The sequence below is a fragment of the Caloenas nicobarica genome, chromosome 2 (assembly GCF_036013445.1).
Source record: "Caloenas nicobarica isolate bCalNic1 chromosome 2, bCalNic1.hap1, whole genome shotgun sequence".
Taxonomy (NCBI): Eukaryota; Metazoa; Chordata; class Aves; order Columbiformes; family Columbidae; genus Caloenas; species Caloenas nicobarica.
The window spans coordinates 66,474,206-66,493,583 of record NC_088246.1 but is presented as its reverse complement, the minus strand read 5'-3'; the positions used below and the strand labels follow the sequence as shown (position 1 = coordinate 66,493,583).

The window sequence follows — 19,378 nt, the reverse complement described above, 5'->3', positions numbered from 1 at the left end:
TTATTTGGCTACCTGAAAAGAAGAGAATCAAAACTTTTTTATTTTTTTGGAAAGAGGCTAAAAGAAGGAAAACATTAACTTGCTGAGAAAGAGGAAACAATACAGGCAAATTAAAACAGGCAAATGCTTGACCCCTGTATTGGGCAAGCATGTGCAATGGTGGAGAAGATGAGACTCACTTTAGTTTGACGAACAGTCTAATCACTGCTTATGACATAAAATTAGACCATTTGTTTAAAAAATAAGTACAGAAATCAAGATCTTATGTCATTGACCTTAACACTCCCCTGTAATATACTTGATGAGAGGGATTTTGTTTTATTTTTACTGAGACAAATTCAATAGATTTACAGTGATGAATGCAATAAAATTACACATATGGTGAAGGAAAGTTTAGCTTCAAGGCAGCACAGCTCTGTCCAAGAAATTTAACTCCTTGAAATCTGCCATTTTCAGCTGGAAAGGAAAAATCTCAAAGGCATGACTCCAGCAAGGCTATTTAGTCAAACAGTACCAGATGGATGTGTGGATTCACCTTCTGCTTTTGTTATGAATGAAAGTAGTCAGCTAGGAGCTTGCTAAAGGCTATTTTTGCCTAAAGAAGTCTGGTCAAGATGTGGTTAATGTAGCCGTGCTTGAGTCTGCTGTGCTTGGAGCAGGGGATGTGTGGAAATGAGAGAGGAAGCCAGGTAGCACAGTGACTGAATTATCTTGTTTGGATTAATTCACTTTGTGATCAGACATTTTGCTTTGGTACAAAATCATGCCAGAGTCTCTGGGAGACGCAGGGAATTTGTGACTGAGTTTTCAGTATTTTCGTTTTTCCAGGAACCTCACCAACAATATGGGTCACTCTATCCACATGAGGAGTAAATATCACTATTTCCACCCTGCAGACAGAGAAGCAGAGAAAGAGCATTTTGACCGACCTCTAAAGAGCTGGGCCGTATCTGTGTTTTAATGGGGCTTGGAGCATCTATCTCTCCTTAAATAGTGAGGGATTCGGTAGCAGCCCTGGGGAACACAGGTGTGACAGAGCAAGCAGTGTGTCTCACCCTGTACTCACAGGAAGACAAACCCAAGGCAGAGAAAATCTTCGTTCAACAGAGGCTTAAATGCGTATTTGTGTCTCCTTCTTCTTGAGGAATTTTTGAAATGTGTTTAAATGCTTATCTAAAACAGGACTGCTGTGGCAGGGATGCTGTCGTGCTTACGTACTTCATAATTTGCCTTTGGTCTAGAAATATTGAAGCAGCTCAGGTTTTTCCAGTGTTTTCTGTATGATTCGTCCCATGAGTTGTCATGTTTTGGTACATACAAATGCACCACCTGATGAGGCGACTAGAAACTCAGGCCCATGTTCAGCCCAGCTTTGACTAAGCTGACACCCTCTTGTTGCCCCTTCTCCTTTGGGGCAGCGCAGCAGAGGGATTCAGGGAGTAGGACGCATCATCAAGATCAGATCCATTCTACAGATCCATCACACATTTGCAAGCCAGTCTGTGGGCAGCTCTCCCCTCGCAGGGCTATGAAAGTCTCCAGCCTAACAAAACGTCTTGTGTCTATCACACTGAAGACCACAGATCCAAAGCCTACCCTTAGCCACTCACACATTGCAGAAATAGTTCCAGGGAGAGCAAAAGCAACTCTTGACCAAGCAGTATATACAGACGCAAGTACTCTTGTTGCATGATTAATAAGGGAGTTTGTTTCACCACTCAAAATCCATCCAGAGGGCTCTTTTTAACTGTCAGAATCATCCGTGGCAAAAGTTTTGAATGTACCTGTAAGGACTATGCTCTTAAGTTCAGAGTGTTCTGGCTTTTTGGTTTTGCTTTGTTTTCAAAAAGGGTTGATGAAAACCATTTTCATAAACTGCCAGCAACAACCATAACACGTACAAAACAAGATAGCAGCCTCATACAGGAAACATTTCTGCTTTCATTTTTATTTTATGAATACATATACAAGAGATGCATAATCTTCCATTATCCAGGCTTAAAAGTAACAGGTAGGTGAGGTTGTTTGGTTTTTTTTCCAAAATAGCTCAAAGAGGAAAGTAAAAATAAAGATGAAGGAGGTGCAACATATCCAAACCATACTGTTGAAAATCTTGCTAAAATTACTGCTGAAATGTGAACATGTGGATGGTGTGTCTCTGTGTGTATCGTCCTGTATCGTAAAAGATTCACCCAAGGTACTTATGTTTGTGAATAAAAAAATGCTTTGGCATAACCAGAGATTCCTCCATGTATACTTTGTTCACATTTCTGAAATAGTGAGTGAAGAAAATCTGAGAATTACATATAATTTTCTCTCCTTGGCAGCAACATCTTTAAATGGGGGGGTGGGGATAAAGGAGAGTCTGTTGACAAGAGACTTCACTTTCATACTAAGATGGTTATATTAGCAGGATGCGGCAGGATGCAAACAGTCTCAAATAGAAGAGATGGAGATATATATTTAGATATATACGTATATAATGTAAAAATGCTTATTTTATATGAGAAAGGAGGACTTGTCAAGATATTATAAAATGAACCACTCTAAGACTAGCTTCAGCAAAACATTTTGCTTTATTTTATCTATTTTCTAGCTACAAGTCAAGCTGACATCTGTCAAGCTTTTTAACTTTTCATATGGCAGTCTATAAGAAATGTTTCATGCAATGTCTACAATGCTAAATACAGGGTAAATAACTGGGATTAAACAGATGAGGAATAACAGACTATTATAACAGCATATTATGTACATATAGCCATATTATATTCTCATGTCTTCACAGTAATGTGCAAATGTGACAAATATGGCTTTCACTTTTTTTACTAAAGAAAGTAAGACATAATTGTACAGAATAATGTTTTAAAATGCTTAGAAGGATTTCACCTTTTTGTGAAACCTGTTAAAACTTCATTGCATTAAGGTTAAGGAGCCACCCCAGCACGGAGGTGTAGTTCAGGTGTATTTCCAGAAGGGGGCACAGATTCCTAAGGCACAGTATTAATGTTAAACATTTTTAATTTAAGTCATGCTTTTTTACGTCAGTTTTGCTTTTATATTTTTGGTTATATGAAATAATAGGTTGTTGCTAGTTATATAATAAGCAGTTGATTGTAAAAAATACAATGTTAAAGGCTACACTACATGCCTACCTGTAGCTCCAGAAACATTAGCTAATCTGAAAACACACTATACAGCGCTGCATATTAAACCTTTGTGGCTTTTTTGGTAATATTCTTTTTCATACATGTAGCAGAGAGTTATAAGGCTTCTGCGGAATAATAACATTATAACTGAACAAATATTTTACACTCTTCCATAATGGTATTTACAGTTACTATAACTCATATTTTGTCATTTGGTAAATAACATGTATCTCGTATGCATCCTTCTTGCCTATCTAAAGTGCTTGCTTAACTGCATGAGGAAAGAAAATGCATACCTGTTTCAGGTGCAACAAACCCTCAAAAGAAGTAGCTGAAATATTTGTTGTGGATCTGAAATGCGTTCTCAGAAATTGAAATTATTGCTAAATTCAGTGCCCTCACTAGGCAATCATCTATATTATTTGTCATATATAAATATATGCATATATACTAGTATGTATGTACATGCATACACATTCATCTATCTTGTAATAGATAGATTTCAATTTTTTGTCCATCAACCTTTTTTTTATTTTGTGCTATTCAACTCACTTGTGCTATGACTGAAGCTGGATTAAAATCAAAATCTTAACATGCTACTACTAACAACCCTATGATTCCTTAGCACATAATACAGACAATACGCAAAAGAAAGCTGAGATGATGACAAATCAGGAGGCTTTTGAAATGCACTGAGAATAAGGCAATACGCTGTACATTACAGCAGAGGAAAAGCGGAAGAAATTCTGGAATTCATAAACGCACCTCACTGGAGTAGGGATTGCTCTCCCTACTTTGCTGCAGAGTCCTACACTTTTTTCCAATATCACTCTCCAGAATGCAAGCTCTATAGTCTCTACATCTACCAACACTTGTAATGGTAGCAAGTTCAAAGCTTATTAAAAATGCCCTGATGCCACAACCTGGTATAATAAGGCACTTCCAGGGCTGTATTCCAGCGGTGCCATGCCAAAAAGATCAGCACTGGGAAGAAGCACTCAGATTTTGCTGAGTTTCCTAGTTTTGTCCCATTAAATTCGCCGTCTTGGAGCATACTCCCCTTTCTTTTGAGATGATTTTAAAGAAACTGTTTCACCAGTTGAAGTTGAGGAGCTACTTCTTTGTAAGCAAGAGGTAAATCTTCAGTTCCTGACATTCAGTAAGGTGGAAGATCAGAGTGGTACCAGGCAACGTCTTCAGTTTATTCGGTATCTCTCTACTTGAGCTGACATGCCAGCTAAGTCAAAAGTGTGTGTGGATTTCATAGTAGGCCCGTATTGAAAGTTATGAATGGACATTGGTACTGGAAAGGTCATTCCTTATAACTTCATTTACTGCAAAGAAAGAAGACAAAAGGAACTGATTAGCATCCCACTGCTGCAGGTGGGTCTCTTCATTACACAGCCCCCCCAAACTTGCATCCGTTCCTTGGCAGTCTCAGTACAGCTCTGAACAGTAAGCGTAACATCACAAGATAGCTAGTACAGTCTGACCACAGTGCACAACAGCAGGATTAACCAAGGTTATTATCATGCTAAATACTGTATAAAACCAGACATCACAAGAACTGCAGCATTCTGGATCCTTAATTTCATCAAACATATTTAACATTTAAAATCAGTAACAGATAAAACATTTGCCCTAGAACTGGCTTGAAAATATAAAACAAAGAGAATCGCTAGAAATCTTAAAATCATCTACCCCTTCTCCAAAAAGAGCTGTTTGGAAAGTATGTTAGCCCTGTTAGGTGATGATAGCAGAAAGCTGCCAGCCACTAAACCTGGGTATGTGCAGCTGCAATACTTAGAATATGACTTGATGTGCTGATGTTTTTCCATCATGAGACAATATTGGGAACAAAAGAAGAAACTGCTGTGTGCTTGTCCATTCCTTGGAGGTGGTAACACATGTAAATATATACCCTCCTTTCGTGGTGACCAACACACATGGACATGCAGGCTTCACTCCTGTCTGCACAGACAGATGGACGAGCAAGTTAAACCCTTGGCAAGAATCAGAGGAAAGAATAAACAAGGTCTGCTATCTCAGTATCAGCCAGTCAGACTGCATCTCCGCTGATAAAGTGTTGTTTTCTTTATTCACGAGTCTTCTTTCATTCTTTTACCCCTCCCCTGCAGATCATCAAGCAATACAGTTTCCCACACTCCAATTATGTCCATTTATCAGCTTGTGATTTTTGGCAGATGGACAGGAAATGACTGAACCTGGCAAAGGCCATCTACAGTGGACTACATAACATCCCTTTTATTTCCACCCCACCTCCCTGCAGCAACTGCCATCACCTGATTTACATGAAGATAGACAAAATGCCATCAGTAGGGCTCTCACCACTTCTGAATTTCCCTGACATTGCTGGGAGTGGGCAACATGTACCCACGTCATGGAAGCACCACGGAAAAGCCTGCATTTTCCTTTCCTCATGGGCTGCTGTTCACAGCCGTCCAGATAACTCCATGTGTTTATTGGAAAAGACCAAGCCTGTCTAAAATCAACTTCCTGAAGCAGTTAGGTTTTGCACAGGGTTTTTTGGTGTTTTGTTTGTGTGTTTGTTTTCTTTAATTTTCTGCACATTTATTGCCCATTTAGTAATTGCAGCACATAAATCAGTCAGGATTTGTGTCGCAGGTCCTGGCCACCGAAACCACTTCTACCAGTGGATGCGCACACTGTACTTCAGAAAGGAAATATCAGCTGTATTTGTAACTACCTATTTATGGCAGCAAACTAAGAATGGTATGGAAATAAGATGTGAAGACAAAGCAGTTCTTTCTCTTGAGAGTGCCACAGAGTTCATCTTTAATATTGCCAAACAATGGAAACAAATGTAAGCAGCAAGCCCTGCTCTGTGGCGAAGACTGTCCTGCACGTATCCAAACACAGCAAGAGGTGTTACCCATTTACATGCCACCAGACTCTGGACAGCTTTCAGGACTGAGTCTCTACCTCGAATGCAAACAGCACACTTCTTTTGTGGGATGATTTTTCCATGATGCTTTTGTAAAGATAGTTTCTTTAATAAACTTCTCAAAGGAACATTTGGTATGCAGCAAAAACACACAGCGACATCTTGGTGTCGAGCGTGACACTGAAAACAAACCCTTGTATGGGCCAGACAGTGTCATAGTTTTGCTAACTTTCCCTTAAAGTTTCTGTTACATCCAATAAAATTAAGATACTGCTCAAGGCAATCCTCAGTCTTTGTACAGTTAGTGTTTAGAAACATTACATGATGATTCTTCACAGTGTTTCTGCAAAATGTGACCATAAGTATCACTGGTATTTTACAGGCACGCGGAGGTGGAAATGCTGAAGAGCTCCCCATCTCAGTCAGGATTAGTACTCAGGCATCTTGAATCTCAGACTAGTGATGTAGCACACGCTGAAGTATTCTTGCTTGATTCATTCAGTAAAACTTCCAAAAGTAACATTCCCCAGCCTGCCAGCCCATGCTCTCCCCTATTAAAGCCCTTCGCGAAAGTATTTCAGGAGCAACTTCATGACATGAGGGTCTAAGAGCCAAAGGTCCATCTCCAGAATTGTGTTAGGTCCTTACCGGCCACGCTAGGTACCCTCAGCTGAATCCTGTCACTCAAGCGCTGTAGGACACATGGCTTACCCTAGAGATGACATGACTTTTCCTTTCAGCTGGGAGCCCACCTGCCTTGGCTCAGCCCATGAGACCACCACAGTGCTTTGGTCACGCTCTCTCCAGCTCTCAGCAGCCAAAGCAACCTGTCCCCAGCTGAAATCACTCGTAACTTTGTCATCAGATGCAACAGGATACCGATTAGACCTTCAGCTTTATTTCTTGTTTATATTGTATGTTACTTTCTTAACAGAGGTGGATTTCTGCTAACCTGATGAGTAGCACTCATGTTTGGTGTCCTCATATAACAACATCGGACAGCTGTTCAAAAACAGTCGCTAGATAATGTCAGTGTGGACTCAGGAGACAAGCAAAGTGCAACCAGATCTCACAATTGAACAGGGCCAAAACCACTGAGATGATGTTCAACACCTCTCTCATCCATGGTGGGCCATGGACAGTACAGCTCAGACACAAGTCTGTATTTCACTGTCGCTTGTTCCCCTTCACCCATCGCAGCACTGAACATGCAAAAATTCCCAATAACGCAGTGGAAAAAACCTACAGAGAGGGCCCAGGTTGCATGCAGAAGGCTCAGGTGGGGCAATACGTGACCCGGCAAAGCAGCTGATCTCGCAGAAGCAGAACGCGAGCAGAGAGCACTAAACACGAGAACTGAAAGGGGAAGTGTGTCGAGAGCGGGCTTTCCCACATTGCCCGCTGAGGCAACCAAAGATGGAAGGAAAACCCTCCGGCAGGTGGGAACGGGGGGGAACCAGGCAGCAAGCACATGTGAAGTATGCTGGATGACGCATGTCGGATTTGCCTAGAAGGATGCCCCCTGGCACCTCCAGCTGCATGGTCTAGCACCCCCATGAAGATATTTCTCTCTCCCTCCAGGTCTGAGAAACAGGTGTTGATGGAAAACTTGTTGCAGGGAAAATGAAGTTTCAGGTCAGTCAAAATGACATGAAAATATGAATTACATTCCTCAAATAATTTCAGTCTTTAGAAACTATATTTTTTTATTTCGAATTTCTGGAAAATTTGCTTCTTTTAATACTCCAAAATGTTTTGACGTTTCTGTTAGGAAATGTTTTATTTTGTATCAAATTGAATGATCTGGAATACTTTGTTTGACCCAAAACAGATTTTTTTTTTTCTTTTGGCAAGGAAACATCAAATATTCTTGTTGTGGATTGACCCACGACTGTCCTTCCCAACAGCAAACCAAAAATTCTGTTACTCAAGTACAGCTCTGCTGTCCTGTAAGTCCATCTGTACCAGTGTCACATCTACCACACTGGCCAGTAGCCCTCATTGGCAAAGAGCACAGGCACCAGGCACACTGCCAGTGATGCTTTCTCTAGTACACCTTCACTCTGCTGGAGGGCTTCATGAGCAAGAGGTCTGCATCCTTCTTTCTAGTTAACTTTGATGAACTTTCTTCCATGAAGTTTTCTAATAACCTTCTGAACGAACCTGTTTCGGCCTTCACTGTTTCCTGCAGCAATATGTTCCACAGTTTAAGGATGCGCTGGTGGAAAAAGTACTTTTTTGTTGGTTTAAATTTGTTTATTGATAATTTAATTCATGTATCATGTGAATGAGCTGATTGCTCCCATCTCCTTTGCCATCTCCTTCCTCTTGGTATCCTCAGGGCCCCACTCAGTCCTGTAGGACCACTGCAGAACTCCCCAGAGAGGTAAGATATAGTTCTCATGCAGACAAAATAACTGGTATTTTTCTCTTAGTTCTCACCTTTCTAACAAAATCTTTATTATATACTTGTGGAGAGTCAGCCGTTTGCTGTCTTGAATGCTCAAATTTTGGCTTACGAAACTGTTACTACAAGAGGATTGTGTGTGTTCTGCAGAACAGGAGTATTCAGTGTAAGCAGCATTTTGGCCTGGGTTTGAGTTTCATTCCTAAAGCAAATTCTGGCCTTTGATTCCACTGCTGCTTGGATACACATCCATTCATGTCTGTAGTACCACTCCTGTAGTTGCGTTTTGAATGAGCACAACATTTTTCAAATAAAGGTTGCAAGGGCTTTACGCTCATTTTTAAAACAACATAACCTGAGTACTCAAAAAGACCCATTTTATATACAGGACAGACGAGACCCAAAGAATTCTCTAGCTTGCGAGGCCCTACATACAGCTTAGCAGCAGATCTGGAATAGCATGCAAGATGTTTAATTTTCAACGCCTAGAATAGCACAACACTTCCCTTAAAGCAACAGGTTGATCCCTATCAGGTCAAACACTGAGTACAATGATTTCCAGAGCACCTCTGTCATCAAATTTTTTTCACTGTTTTTCTGCTGGTTTTGTGGAGGGGGCCACTGTCACTTTTATAGCTAACACCTACAGTTCCCCACAATGCCTTCCCTCAACTGGTATTTTCCATTGTCATGTCTAGCTTTTCCACTGACAGTAAAAAAAATAATAGTGCTGAGAAATGCAGGTAACACGTGACCTCTCTACCTGTCAAGGAGTCTGAAAGAGGAACCTTTCCTTTGCTAAACAGGAGATGCCACACTAGCAGGATGTGGTGAGCTGTTACACCACATTTTACTTTAATAAGGAGTATTTTCTTCCTGTATTTAATTTGGCTTTAAAATGCCCTTGCAATGGAAATTTTTGTTTTACTAATTAGCAAAATCAGTGTCTTACTGATGCAACAGTTTGTGTTCCTGTATGGAACAGGATAACCAGATATATCTGAACAAATGTGGGTTCCATATATAGATGTGAACTTCATAGGAAATGGAATATTTTTAACATTTGGTGACTGTCCATGAATTCCATCAACTGGCAAAACTTTATATTTCAGTAGATTTTTGCTTTCCTTGTATCTGACTACTAATATGAATAACATTGTAGCCTTTTGTTTTTAAAAAGTACCTGTTCTTCTGAGACAAAGTTGTGCCTTCCAGCTCCGATCTTGATCCCACTCAGATCAAAGAAGTTACAAGGTCAGTGATGCAGGGAGTGGGGAGAAGGCACATGCACAGGGTTTCCACAACCAGGGAGCAGGGCTACAAATACAAGAGCCTGGAAGACTTCATACTCCTAAAGGCAAATGTTCCCAAGAGTCTGAAAAATGGAAGGTGAGCTGACAGCCATGGTCAAACCCACAATTATAAAGAGCTGAGTCTACAGTTTTGGGAGGGAACAATGGCACTCTGAAAACATATCCCACCTCTGTTCACTTTTTTAGCAGTAACAGTTAGGGTCCAGTTTCTAGCTGGGTTAAGCTGCTGTCTCTTCACACATTGCACACCAAAGGCTGTGGAAGTCTATGACCGTCTTTCCATTGACTTCAATCCACTTCAGAAGTGGCCCAGAAAGACTTCTAGAAGGAGAGTGAGTAGGGGAGCAATAGGTTGTATTTACTGTTGTGCCCCTTTTGAACTGCATGCTTCTCTTTCACAAGCGATCTTTGGGGCTCTCCACTCCACTGTTTTTTAAGGACAGAGTTGAAGCAAAAGGGCACTGAGAGGTTTTGCACAGAGCTGACACCTTGTAATTCACTGGATGTGTATGTGTTCATGTTCCTGCGTAAAGCATGATGGCATCAACTTGGTTCCTTCTGGATGGTTTTTGGTTTCCTTATCAATAGGAAGAGCCACATGGCATGTCCCAAGACATCTAAGTCTTCAGGTTCATATCAAGCTTTTTTCCACAGCTGACTAACCAACCTTTGCTTGTTACTTCATGTCCAACTGTGACTGCTAGGGACCATTGTCTCTATCATGGAGCAGAACCAAAGCAGGAGGTTCAGATGCTGTAATGTTCTCTCACCAAAAAGGAACAAAAGCGACCTGCTCTGACCGGTGCATGCATCATGGAAAACACAAGTAGTATCAGCTGCATCTTTCAAGCTACATGTGTGAAAAGCCTGTGTGAAATTACACCCAGATTCTGCCATGTCCAGGCAGGTTCAGACAGGTGTAACTGCCCAAGCAATGTATGTTTGGATACCACATTTGGACCATGTTTGACACTGGTCAAACTGCACAGCCAGGTGTCACATTTGAGCAATCTCCAGAAAAGACTAGCAGTCCTGAAATCAAAACTGCCTCAGTTTGGCTCATAGTGTGTGTCTTCCAGCAGAAGTCACTACCTCAGGTCAAGCCTTGCGTCGGTACAATTGCAGTGACACCCAGACCAGGGATCATCACATGCCTCATTACACAGCGTGGACATACACGTAAGTGCTCTGAATTTCCACTGTCGACAATAGCTCACTGCTCACCAGCGCTGTGGAGCGGGGACTGTGTTTTCCTCTCTACTGGGTACAGCTCTGACCACGCTGCCACCATTCAGCATATGACCAGGAACAGGGAAACATAACTCTGGAGTGAGTCTATGAGTTTGATGCTGACACCACGCTACCTGTAGTAATGCTTCATAGTATGACTTTCACTTTGCTGTCTATAATTACTTCCCTTGGATTTTTCCACCGATGATGCCACCTGTCGCTCCATCAGGCTCCTATGCTCTTGTATGCCCTTCATTTCAGATTAAATGCCACATATTAGCATCACTGAAGAGGAATTTAAAGTTGCAAATGAATGCAGAAGTAGAAATACAGGAGAAAAAAAGGCTTTGCCTTATCTCCATGTGCAGATTTTATTTAAACAGAAAAATTGCTAAATATAGACACATATACAGAGAGTAAAGAAATTAAGCTCCTGATATAAACTCCATCACATGAGTAAAATCCTACAGGTTTTACCAGAGTATCTGCTTCCTTATTACTCCTAAGCAACACTCCTTTCTGACATATAAAAGCTGCAACAAACACCATAGAATTATTACCTAAATCACTGAACAAATAGGGCTGTCTTAGAGAAATTATTTTTTTCAAAGATAGTAAGTATTTTCCTGTGAATAAGAAAAAAAATCAGAAAACAGTAATACAAATTCCTGAGGTGCCAGCCTGTAATGTGAAACTATAGATCACACTAAAGCTTACTGAATTAAAAACCAAACAAAACAAGTCTTGTGAAGCAATGGAAAATATAACTTCACACGTTCCATAAGAAGTCAGATCTTGAATTACCTCAGGTGTCCTGGATGTGTTTAAACCTTAAACTTATTTTTATCTGTTTAATCATAATAAGCTACCACCACAGGGCATGCTATTTTTGGAGACAGTGAATAGGACAGTGGAGCAAGTGAGTGACAACAAGTAGCAGGTTTTAATAAAACATGATCCTCCCATATGAACATCGGCTTGGCACGATGGATGGTATTGTTATGCACGACAGCCATTGATATGGAGTCATTTTCCTACCTGCTCTACCCTCTGCCTTATTTAGCTCAACGACTCCAAATAATGCAACATCTCCCACAGCGGCTGCGCTGTGGAGGGCCACTGGGAAAGGTTCCTTGCTGCAGTGCAATGACAACACCGTGAAGCTGTAATTTAACCGGGGCTCTTGACTAGGTGCCCAGACTAAATGAGTCCCATCCTATTGCACCAAAACTCCCGGGTTTGGATTTTTATTTCATCCCTCCCATATGCAACCCTGGGAACGCTCTGAATCTCTTCCTCTGCAAACACTTAGGGATGAGTTCCCCAGATGCTGGGAATTAGCACAGGAATCACCAGAGCTCCAGTGATTCCCAAGACACTGGGGGTCTAAATTTTAGATAATTTTTAACTCTCGATCTGAGGGTGGCTGTGCTCAACCTGCTTTAGCTTTCATACCAAAGAATCAGAGAGTCAACAGGAATTTTCAGTAGCCTTCACTGAAGCCAACCTTGCCTCGCGCAGCTGGGGTTTGGGCTGCGCGAGGGCTGCAGGATCTGCCCCGGTATGATGCAAGCCGCGTTTGTCACACACATACATAACATGTGTGAGGGTAGGGCTGGGCAACAGACCAATAAACCACATTTTAACCAAAATTATGTGTTTACGTTCCTAAGAGCATCTGTAAGGGAAACAAAACAGACATATTTTACGTTTTACACAAAATTTCCACATGACAGAAGAACTACGCAAATGCTACCTAAGGCAGCCAAAACCCGAGGATGGGACTGCTGGAAGCTTTGTGGGTACCAGTCAGGAAGGAATAAGGAAGAGCAGGCACCACTTTGCTACAGAAAACAGATATTTGCCCCCACTATAAGAAATACAGTAATACGAACTGACCCTGGTGATCAGTTTTACTTTCCAGTTTAGTGCCCAACAGTAAAACAGTGCTGTCAGACCCCGGCATTCAAAACTCATGAATCATGCCTTGAAGCATGATGAGGGTGGATTCAAAATCGAAACAAATTCAAAGCAATTCCACATTTGCCTGTTTTAGCCTCCAGACGTCCCTGGCAGTATTTATTAAACCCTGAATGTAACAGAAATGAAAGTTCCTTTTTTTCCTTTTTACTTTCAGATTTCTGATCCCATCCCACAAGGTTTGCTGTACCTCACAACCAGCTGTCAACTGGGGTGTGGGCAACAATTCAGACGCAAGGTTCTCAAAGCATCCCATGGCTAGAAGAGCAAGGTTAAAGCCCAGCTGATGGCCCCAAGGGCTGGTAGCTCCTGAAGGTTACAGGCAGTGAAAGGGAGAGTGGGAGTGGATCTGTACCACACTGTAAAGCCCTGAGCCCAATGCTGAAGGACCTCCTACTTAAGGACCTCCTGCCCTGCCAAAGGATCACCCCATGTGAATACATCCAGCCCAGCACTGGCGATTCCTGCTGGCAACCAGCACGAGCCTTTTGGAACTCTCACGGCAATCCCATATCAGACCAGATCTTTCTACAGAACACAAGAAGGGGTTTCTCCACATGCTGGAAAAGTGGCAGATTAGCTTTAGGAAAAAAAAAAAAAATCCAGGAGTACAAGAGGAAAAGGGGGAGAAAGAGAGGATCCATAACCTCTATGAGTTAATGATTTCAGAGTTTTAAAAAAGCCAAATAAGACTGAATTTCTCTATTGATTATACAATTATTAATCTTTTTAGAGGCTTTTCCAACATTGCACATAATGAGCAATTCATCAAAGCATATTAGGTGCCAGAGAAGTTGCATTCAATATAAAGGAGTCATTAAGTTTCTTGTAATTGCACATTACTGAAGCTTTTGTTAGTTTTAAATCAAATCAACGGGATGTGCACGTATGCTCTTTAATTGACTTTATGCAATAATAGCGTGGCCCCTAGTGATCATCTCGAATCCTCCAAAATGAGCCACCTTGTGCTGCTGTTCCTAAAAAAAAGCTCATGTGCAGCTGGGCATATCAAACAAAGGAAAGAAAGAAGGAAGGAGGGAAGGAAGGAAGGAAGGAAGGAAGGAAGGAAGGAAGGAAGGAAGGAAGGAAGGAAGGTAAAGAAAGAAGCAAGCACTTTGGGTCACACAGGAGTATTTTCTGAGTGCCTTTGTCTTTCTTTCTATGGCAGAGAAAGGCCAAGACACTCATCTCTTCTTCCACTCAAGCAGCCTCAAAGTTTGATGGACTTCAGCAGGAATAACATCAGGTCTCAACTCTCAAAGTGTCCTGGACATAGGTTAAAACAGGGTCTATCTGATCTATTTTCTGAGCAAGGAGGGTTTGGTTGGTTGGTTTTGGGGGGTGTGTGTTGTGTTATTTGCTTGTTTGCTTTTTTTAATGGACCCTGCTTGCCTTATTATCATCGCCATCATCAACACCTCTTTCCTTTATACCACTTTTCATCAGCAAACTTCAAAGTGCATGCTACACAGAAAAGATCAATGCTATAACATAATCTAGCAGAGGGCAGTGAGTGTGCTGCTGCCTCTACAGTGCTGGATGTGCTTATGTGCTGCTTTGGGAGTGACCACTGCTGGGCCACATTCTCACTTAGGCTGTGGTGAAGGCTGAGCTTTGCTTGCTAACCTCTGCTACACAGGACTTTGGCTCAGGCAGATAAACTGATGGCCATGAGATGACTCAGTGAGTGGCCACACACTTCTTGATGGAAGAGAAAGGCTGGGTGGGGCTAATAAAAATTTTAATGTGTTTGATAAGGGAAAAGAAATCCACCTATGAGCCTGTTGAGGGCTATGCTGGGAAAGGTCGCACTAGCTGGGGGAATTCCTTAGGTGATGGAAGACGGCTGCTAATCTTCAGCAGCGGGCACAGAAGCAGGGCTGAATCTGGAATCTGTACTGGTGGCTGCAAACAGCCTGCAAATAAAAAAGATGCAGGCAAATTGTCATGCGATAAATTTGCTTGCAGCATGATTACCTGGCCATCACCATAATGCGAGCTGTACATAGTGCCATATGATTTTATTTTAACCATGGCACCATCTGTTGCTGAAGAACACTGCAGTTCAAAGAGCAGGTCCTCTCTGTCACTGCTCCTTGGAGAAGAGCTCTGGCAGTGGTTAACGACACTCTTGTGTTGGTTTTGGACCACACCAACTACACTAGGTAAAGACCTTTTCATGAGGGAACTCCCAGTCAGTTTGGCTGAGAAGGTTTGATCCAAAGGTTGATTTGATAGAGCCACACTGGAGACATAACAATGCAAGTTGGGCCATGGTAGGGAAACCACCAGCTGGGTGCTATCGGGTGTTCTCTCCAGCACAAAAGATGTAGCTGTGAAGACCACCACATCCAGACAGTGGCTGGACTCCACTACTCGGATGCTAAAAACACCTATAGCAAGTGTCTCAAATTAGAGCAGCTGGAAGAATACTTTTATATAATATGTAGATAGTCCCAGTGTGACAGAGTGGCAAACACAGCGAAATGTCTTTTTCTCTTTTCACTTCTCCCACACGCTGTGCTAAACTACAGACTGGCTCCTTAGGCTGGACTGACAGAGCAATGTCAACAGAAAAAACACCAGATACAGCTGCAAAAATTCAGTAATAATCACAGTCAGGCTCTCATGGAAGAAGAAACCTTCCTCCTTGCAGCTCAGTGCTTGACACAAGAACTGTGCTGATCCTCAGTACTCTCCACTAAGGGAAATATTATTCTGGCCCAAGAATGAAGCACAGCAAACCTGTGGCCAGCACCAGAGAACTAGGAAAAAGGCACTTGAGAAACACAGGCGTACAACACTCAGCTCTCAAGCACACTTAAGGACCTGAAATTCTATTCAAAATGTTTGCATTGCACTTTCCAAACAACCACTCACGATGTGTGACAGACTTCTTTTCTGCCACTTTTTGAGTACTTGGACTCCAAAACCCTCGCTTTGTGATAGCTGAGAAATGACAGGGTCCTTCCATGGCCCAGGTTGTGATCTGGCAGCACATCCAAATGCCAGTAGGAATTTGGCCTGCACTTTGAGAGGTGCTCCAGGCAACAAAATGAGTGGAAGAGTTTTAACAGTAGCTTAAAAAAAATTACTAATGCTACAATGAAGAAAACTGGCTGCTTACATGAGATTCAGTCAGGTCAAGCCAGCCAGTTCAGATCGGGAGGTAAACACACGGAGCCTAACATAGCTACTTTGGAAAATCCACACAACCACACATTGCTTGGAGGGACAGGCAGCAGCTCCCTGGGGAGTTCAGCCAGAACATGCAGATCCCAGGACCTAGCTGTGGGCACGCAGATATGCAACATCTGGCTCAATCTTCAGAAGCATCTTTGTGACAGGAGGTACGCACACAACCCAGCAAGCCTTCTCAGCTCTCACTGAAGACCCTGGGAATGCAACACTTTTTAGGCTGGGGCCCTAGGGACAGTAAACGACATTTCACTGATGCGATGAAAGAAAAGAAGGTAAGTGCAACCAAGGTTTTGGTGAAAGACTGCGCAAGCTGATTGTTGTTTGTTCCATGCAACAGCTTTTCCCATGCACCACATCTTCTGTAAAACACAGTTACATGAAACAAATTATCTCCAGTAGCTTCCGTCTACACACATTTCTGAAATACTTTCATTCCAAACTGCTTTGAGAGGAAACATTATAAAGAATGGAAACCTGGCAATTAATTGGATGGAAACCTCTGTTTTCATTTTACAGAATAGGGGAAAAAAAAAGGAATTATAAAAAGAATACCCAACGTCAACTGCTAAGTAGAGAGATGAAAGATAAGCAGAGGCCAGAAACTCGAAGCATTCGTGCGCTGCATGCATTTACCTGCATTTGGAAATGGTTCTGAAGGGTGGGTGAGACCCATATTTGCTGTTCTCATTCAAAACCACACAACCACCTGGTTAGAAACTGGGTTTAGACAGATGAAAATTCTATTTTCTTAAAAACTCGCAAAATAAATACCTTGACATTTTTTTTCAAAGTGCGGACAAAATGCTCATCTGGTCAAGACACAGAGCAAATATTTACAGGTGCTGGGGAGACACCATTTCCTCCCTTTAGGCTTCAACCTAGTGTCTGCCACATAATTTTATCCATTCAACGATTTTTTTTTTTCCAGACATCTGCCAAGAGGAAATAACTTTGCTGTACTGGGAGTCTGGGAATCCTAGAAAACAATCTTAAATCCATAAAATAATTCAAGTGCAGTTTTACTGAGCTGTTCAGTTCGATTCTGATTTTTATTACAATGTCAACAAGAGTTTAATTTGTTTTAAAGTTTAGGTTCTTAAATCTGAGTGATATACGGTAGTTTACAGTTTGCTGGCAACAGCTACTGTGGAAAAAAAAATGGAAAGTGCATATAAAGGCGGTTCTAAGTTTGACATTGTGAAAGCAGGGAGCAGTGCCAAGAGCAGCAAACAGCATGGCTTTCCCAATTCTGGCTGGCTTTAGGGACTGCTTGCTATTGACATCAGTCGCTATGGGATACATTTCCCTACTCTAACAAATCTCATCTGGAGCCTGTAATTAAACAAGAAATGTCTCAAAGTGTAATTTCTTTCACTAAAACATTTACAGATGTTAACTAGGTTGCTAATGGTGTGAGATGTCTGTGGGCGGACATCCTCCTCCTTATCCGCTGTATCAAAGAGGAAGATTTCTTTATTAAAACCAGTTCTAAAGGTAGTATCTTTTCCGTGTATGGCTTTGTGTGTGGAGGTGGTGGTGTCTTTTTTTCTAAACCGCTTGCTGAACTGAAAGGTTTGGAGGTGTTTATTGTTTCTTCTTTTTTTTTTTTTTTCTTTTTCTTTTAGAAGTCATCTCCAGAGTCTGCCTGATTTAAAAGGTATCCAAAGTGGCTAAAAATGTGTTCACTTAGCAGATTAAGAAATACCCGTAATAATAGTGATGTAAATTTCTTGCTCTAGTGACTTTCCAGCAGTACCTTTGGCTGGTGTCCTTTGCTCAGCATTGCTAAAGGCATTGATGGGAGCCCGCCTGATGAGTGGGTAAACCCATCTGCTTTAGGCGCATGTCAGAGCCGAGAAGGAGAGTGTAAATAAGGGATGTGCTTTTCTAAAGGCACATCTCCAAGGAGGCGAGAGGGGGTTTTCTCAGCTGGCGAGGGAGGGTGCCGGCAGGTTTGCCGCTGTGGTGGTACCCAGGTGCCCACCCCAGCTCTGCTGTGCCAAGTGCTCCCCGGCTCACACGGCCGCGTCAAGCATCTCCCCAGTATCCCACTGAAGGGGAGGCCTAAAACTCTTCTTCCTGGCACACAGAGCCCAGACACTGTTGTCTTCTTGAGCTTTTCCCCCTGCCAACACCCCATGACTCCCTTTTTTTTTTTTTTTTTTTTTTTTTTTTTGCTACCGGCTTTGATTGGAGCCAGAGCCTGGGGTAAATCAGAGGAATTTCTAGATTTTTCTGAGTGCCGCAAGCTCTCACTGTTTTCCGGTACCTACTTCCTGCCATATCTAAAATAACAGCAGCTGCAGGGACCTGATAGAGAAGAGCTCCAGGGGACAAATTCTCACAAATGGGGTGGGAAAAAGAAAAAAAAAAAGGGGGAGGGGGGAAGACAGTTATTAGGGAGCCGATAACACTCAGAGTGAGCATCAGATTCATTGTTGGAGCTGATAGCACTGTAGGCTGTGGATGTTGTTGTCAGAAGAAAACAAATCCTGTAAAATGGCCATGGGAATAATAAGTCTTCATGTTCACTGGGATAACAGAGGTAGCTTTACAGCACTTGTCCTATTGTATGGAGTATCATGCCTTGATTAGCTAATGTCTCCGAGGGCCAGATAAGCAAGGATGAATGTTCTGCCCTAGAAGCTTTCATGCTTTCTCTTTGTCATGGCTATCTATGGAGAACTGCACACATAAAGAAGGCCCCCTGCTTCAGAGAAAAACATTACAGAAAATGGAAAATTGTCGAAATTATCCCATTTTCCACGGAGACCGCATGGTGCAGTGTTGTCATTGTCTTGTTACAGACCACACGAAAGAGTAGTGCAACTCAAGAGACCTCCAGAATGGCACAAAGGGACCTTATATATCTGTATGACGACTACTCCAGGAAAGAAATTTCTTACCTACTAGAATAAAGGGGGACAGAAACAGGCATGGTGCATTCACCCAAAATATACTTATCCATTGTTCGATGTGCAAGAACTTTTGAGATCCCTTTAGCCTAGGCCTTGTAACCAACAAACATTTATTTGAATATCAGCACACCCAAACAACTAAAGTGAGGGTTCTTACAACCCTGCTACAATTCGGACAGTATTTCACATTATTGTATGTGCTGTTAACCTTTACATGTTAATGTAATATAATATTTTAAAGTTACTTTGGGAAGTAT

General features: G+C 41.9%; 1 protein-coding gene across 4 annotated transcripts in view; it reads right to left on the bottom strand.

Moving 5' to 3' along the window:
• Nucleotides 1–1,990: 1,990 nt before the first annotated feature.
• NFATC1 (nuclear factor of activated T cells 1) overlaps nucleotides 1,991–19,378 on the bottom strand; it is a 115,987-nt gene continuing 98,599 nt past the window's right edge. For all 4 annotated transcript variants that reach the window (XM_065628664.1, XM_065628666.1, XM_065628668.1 and 1 more), the window contains one exon: nucleotides 1,991–4,480. In XM_065628664.1, coding sequence (XP_065484736.1) covers nucleotides 4,431–4,480 — 50 coding nt within the window. In that variant the 3' untranslated portion in view covers nucleotides 1,991–4,430. The remainder of the gene's footprint in view (nucleotides 4,481–19,378) is intronic.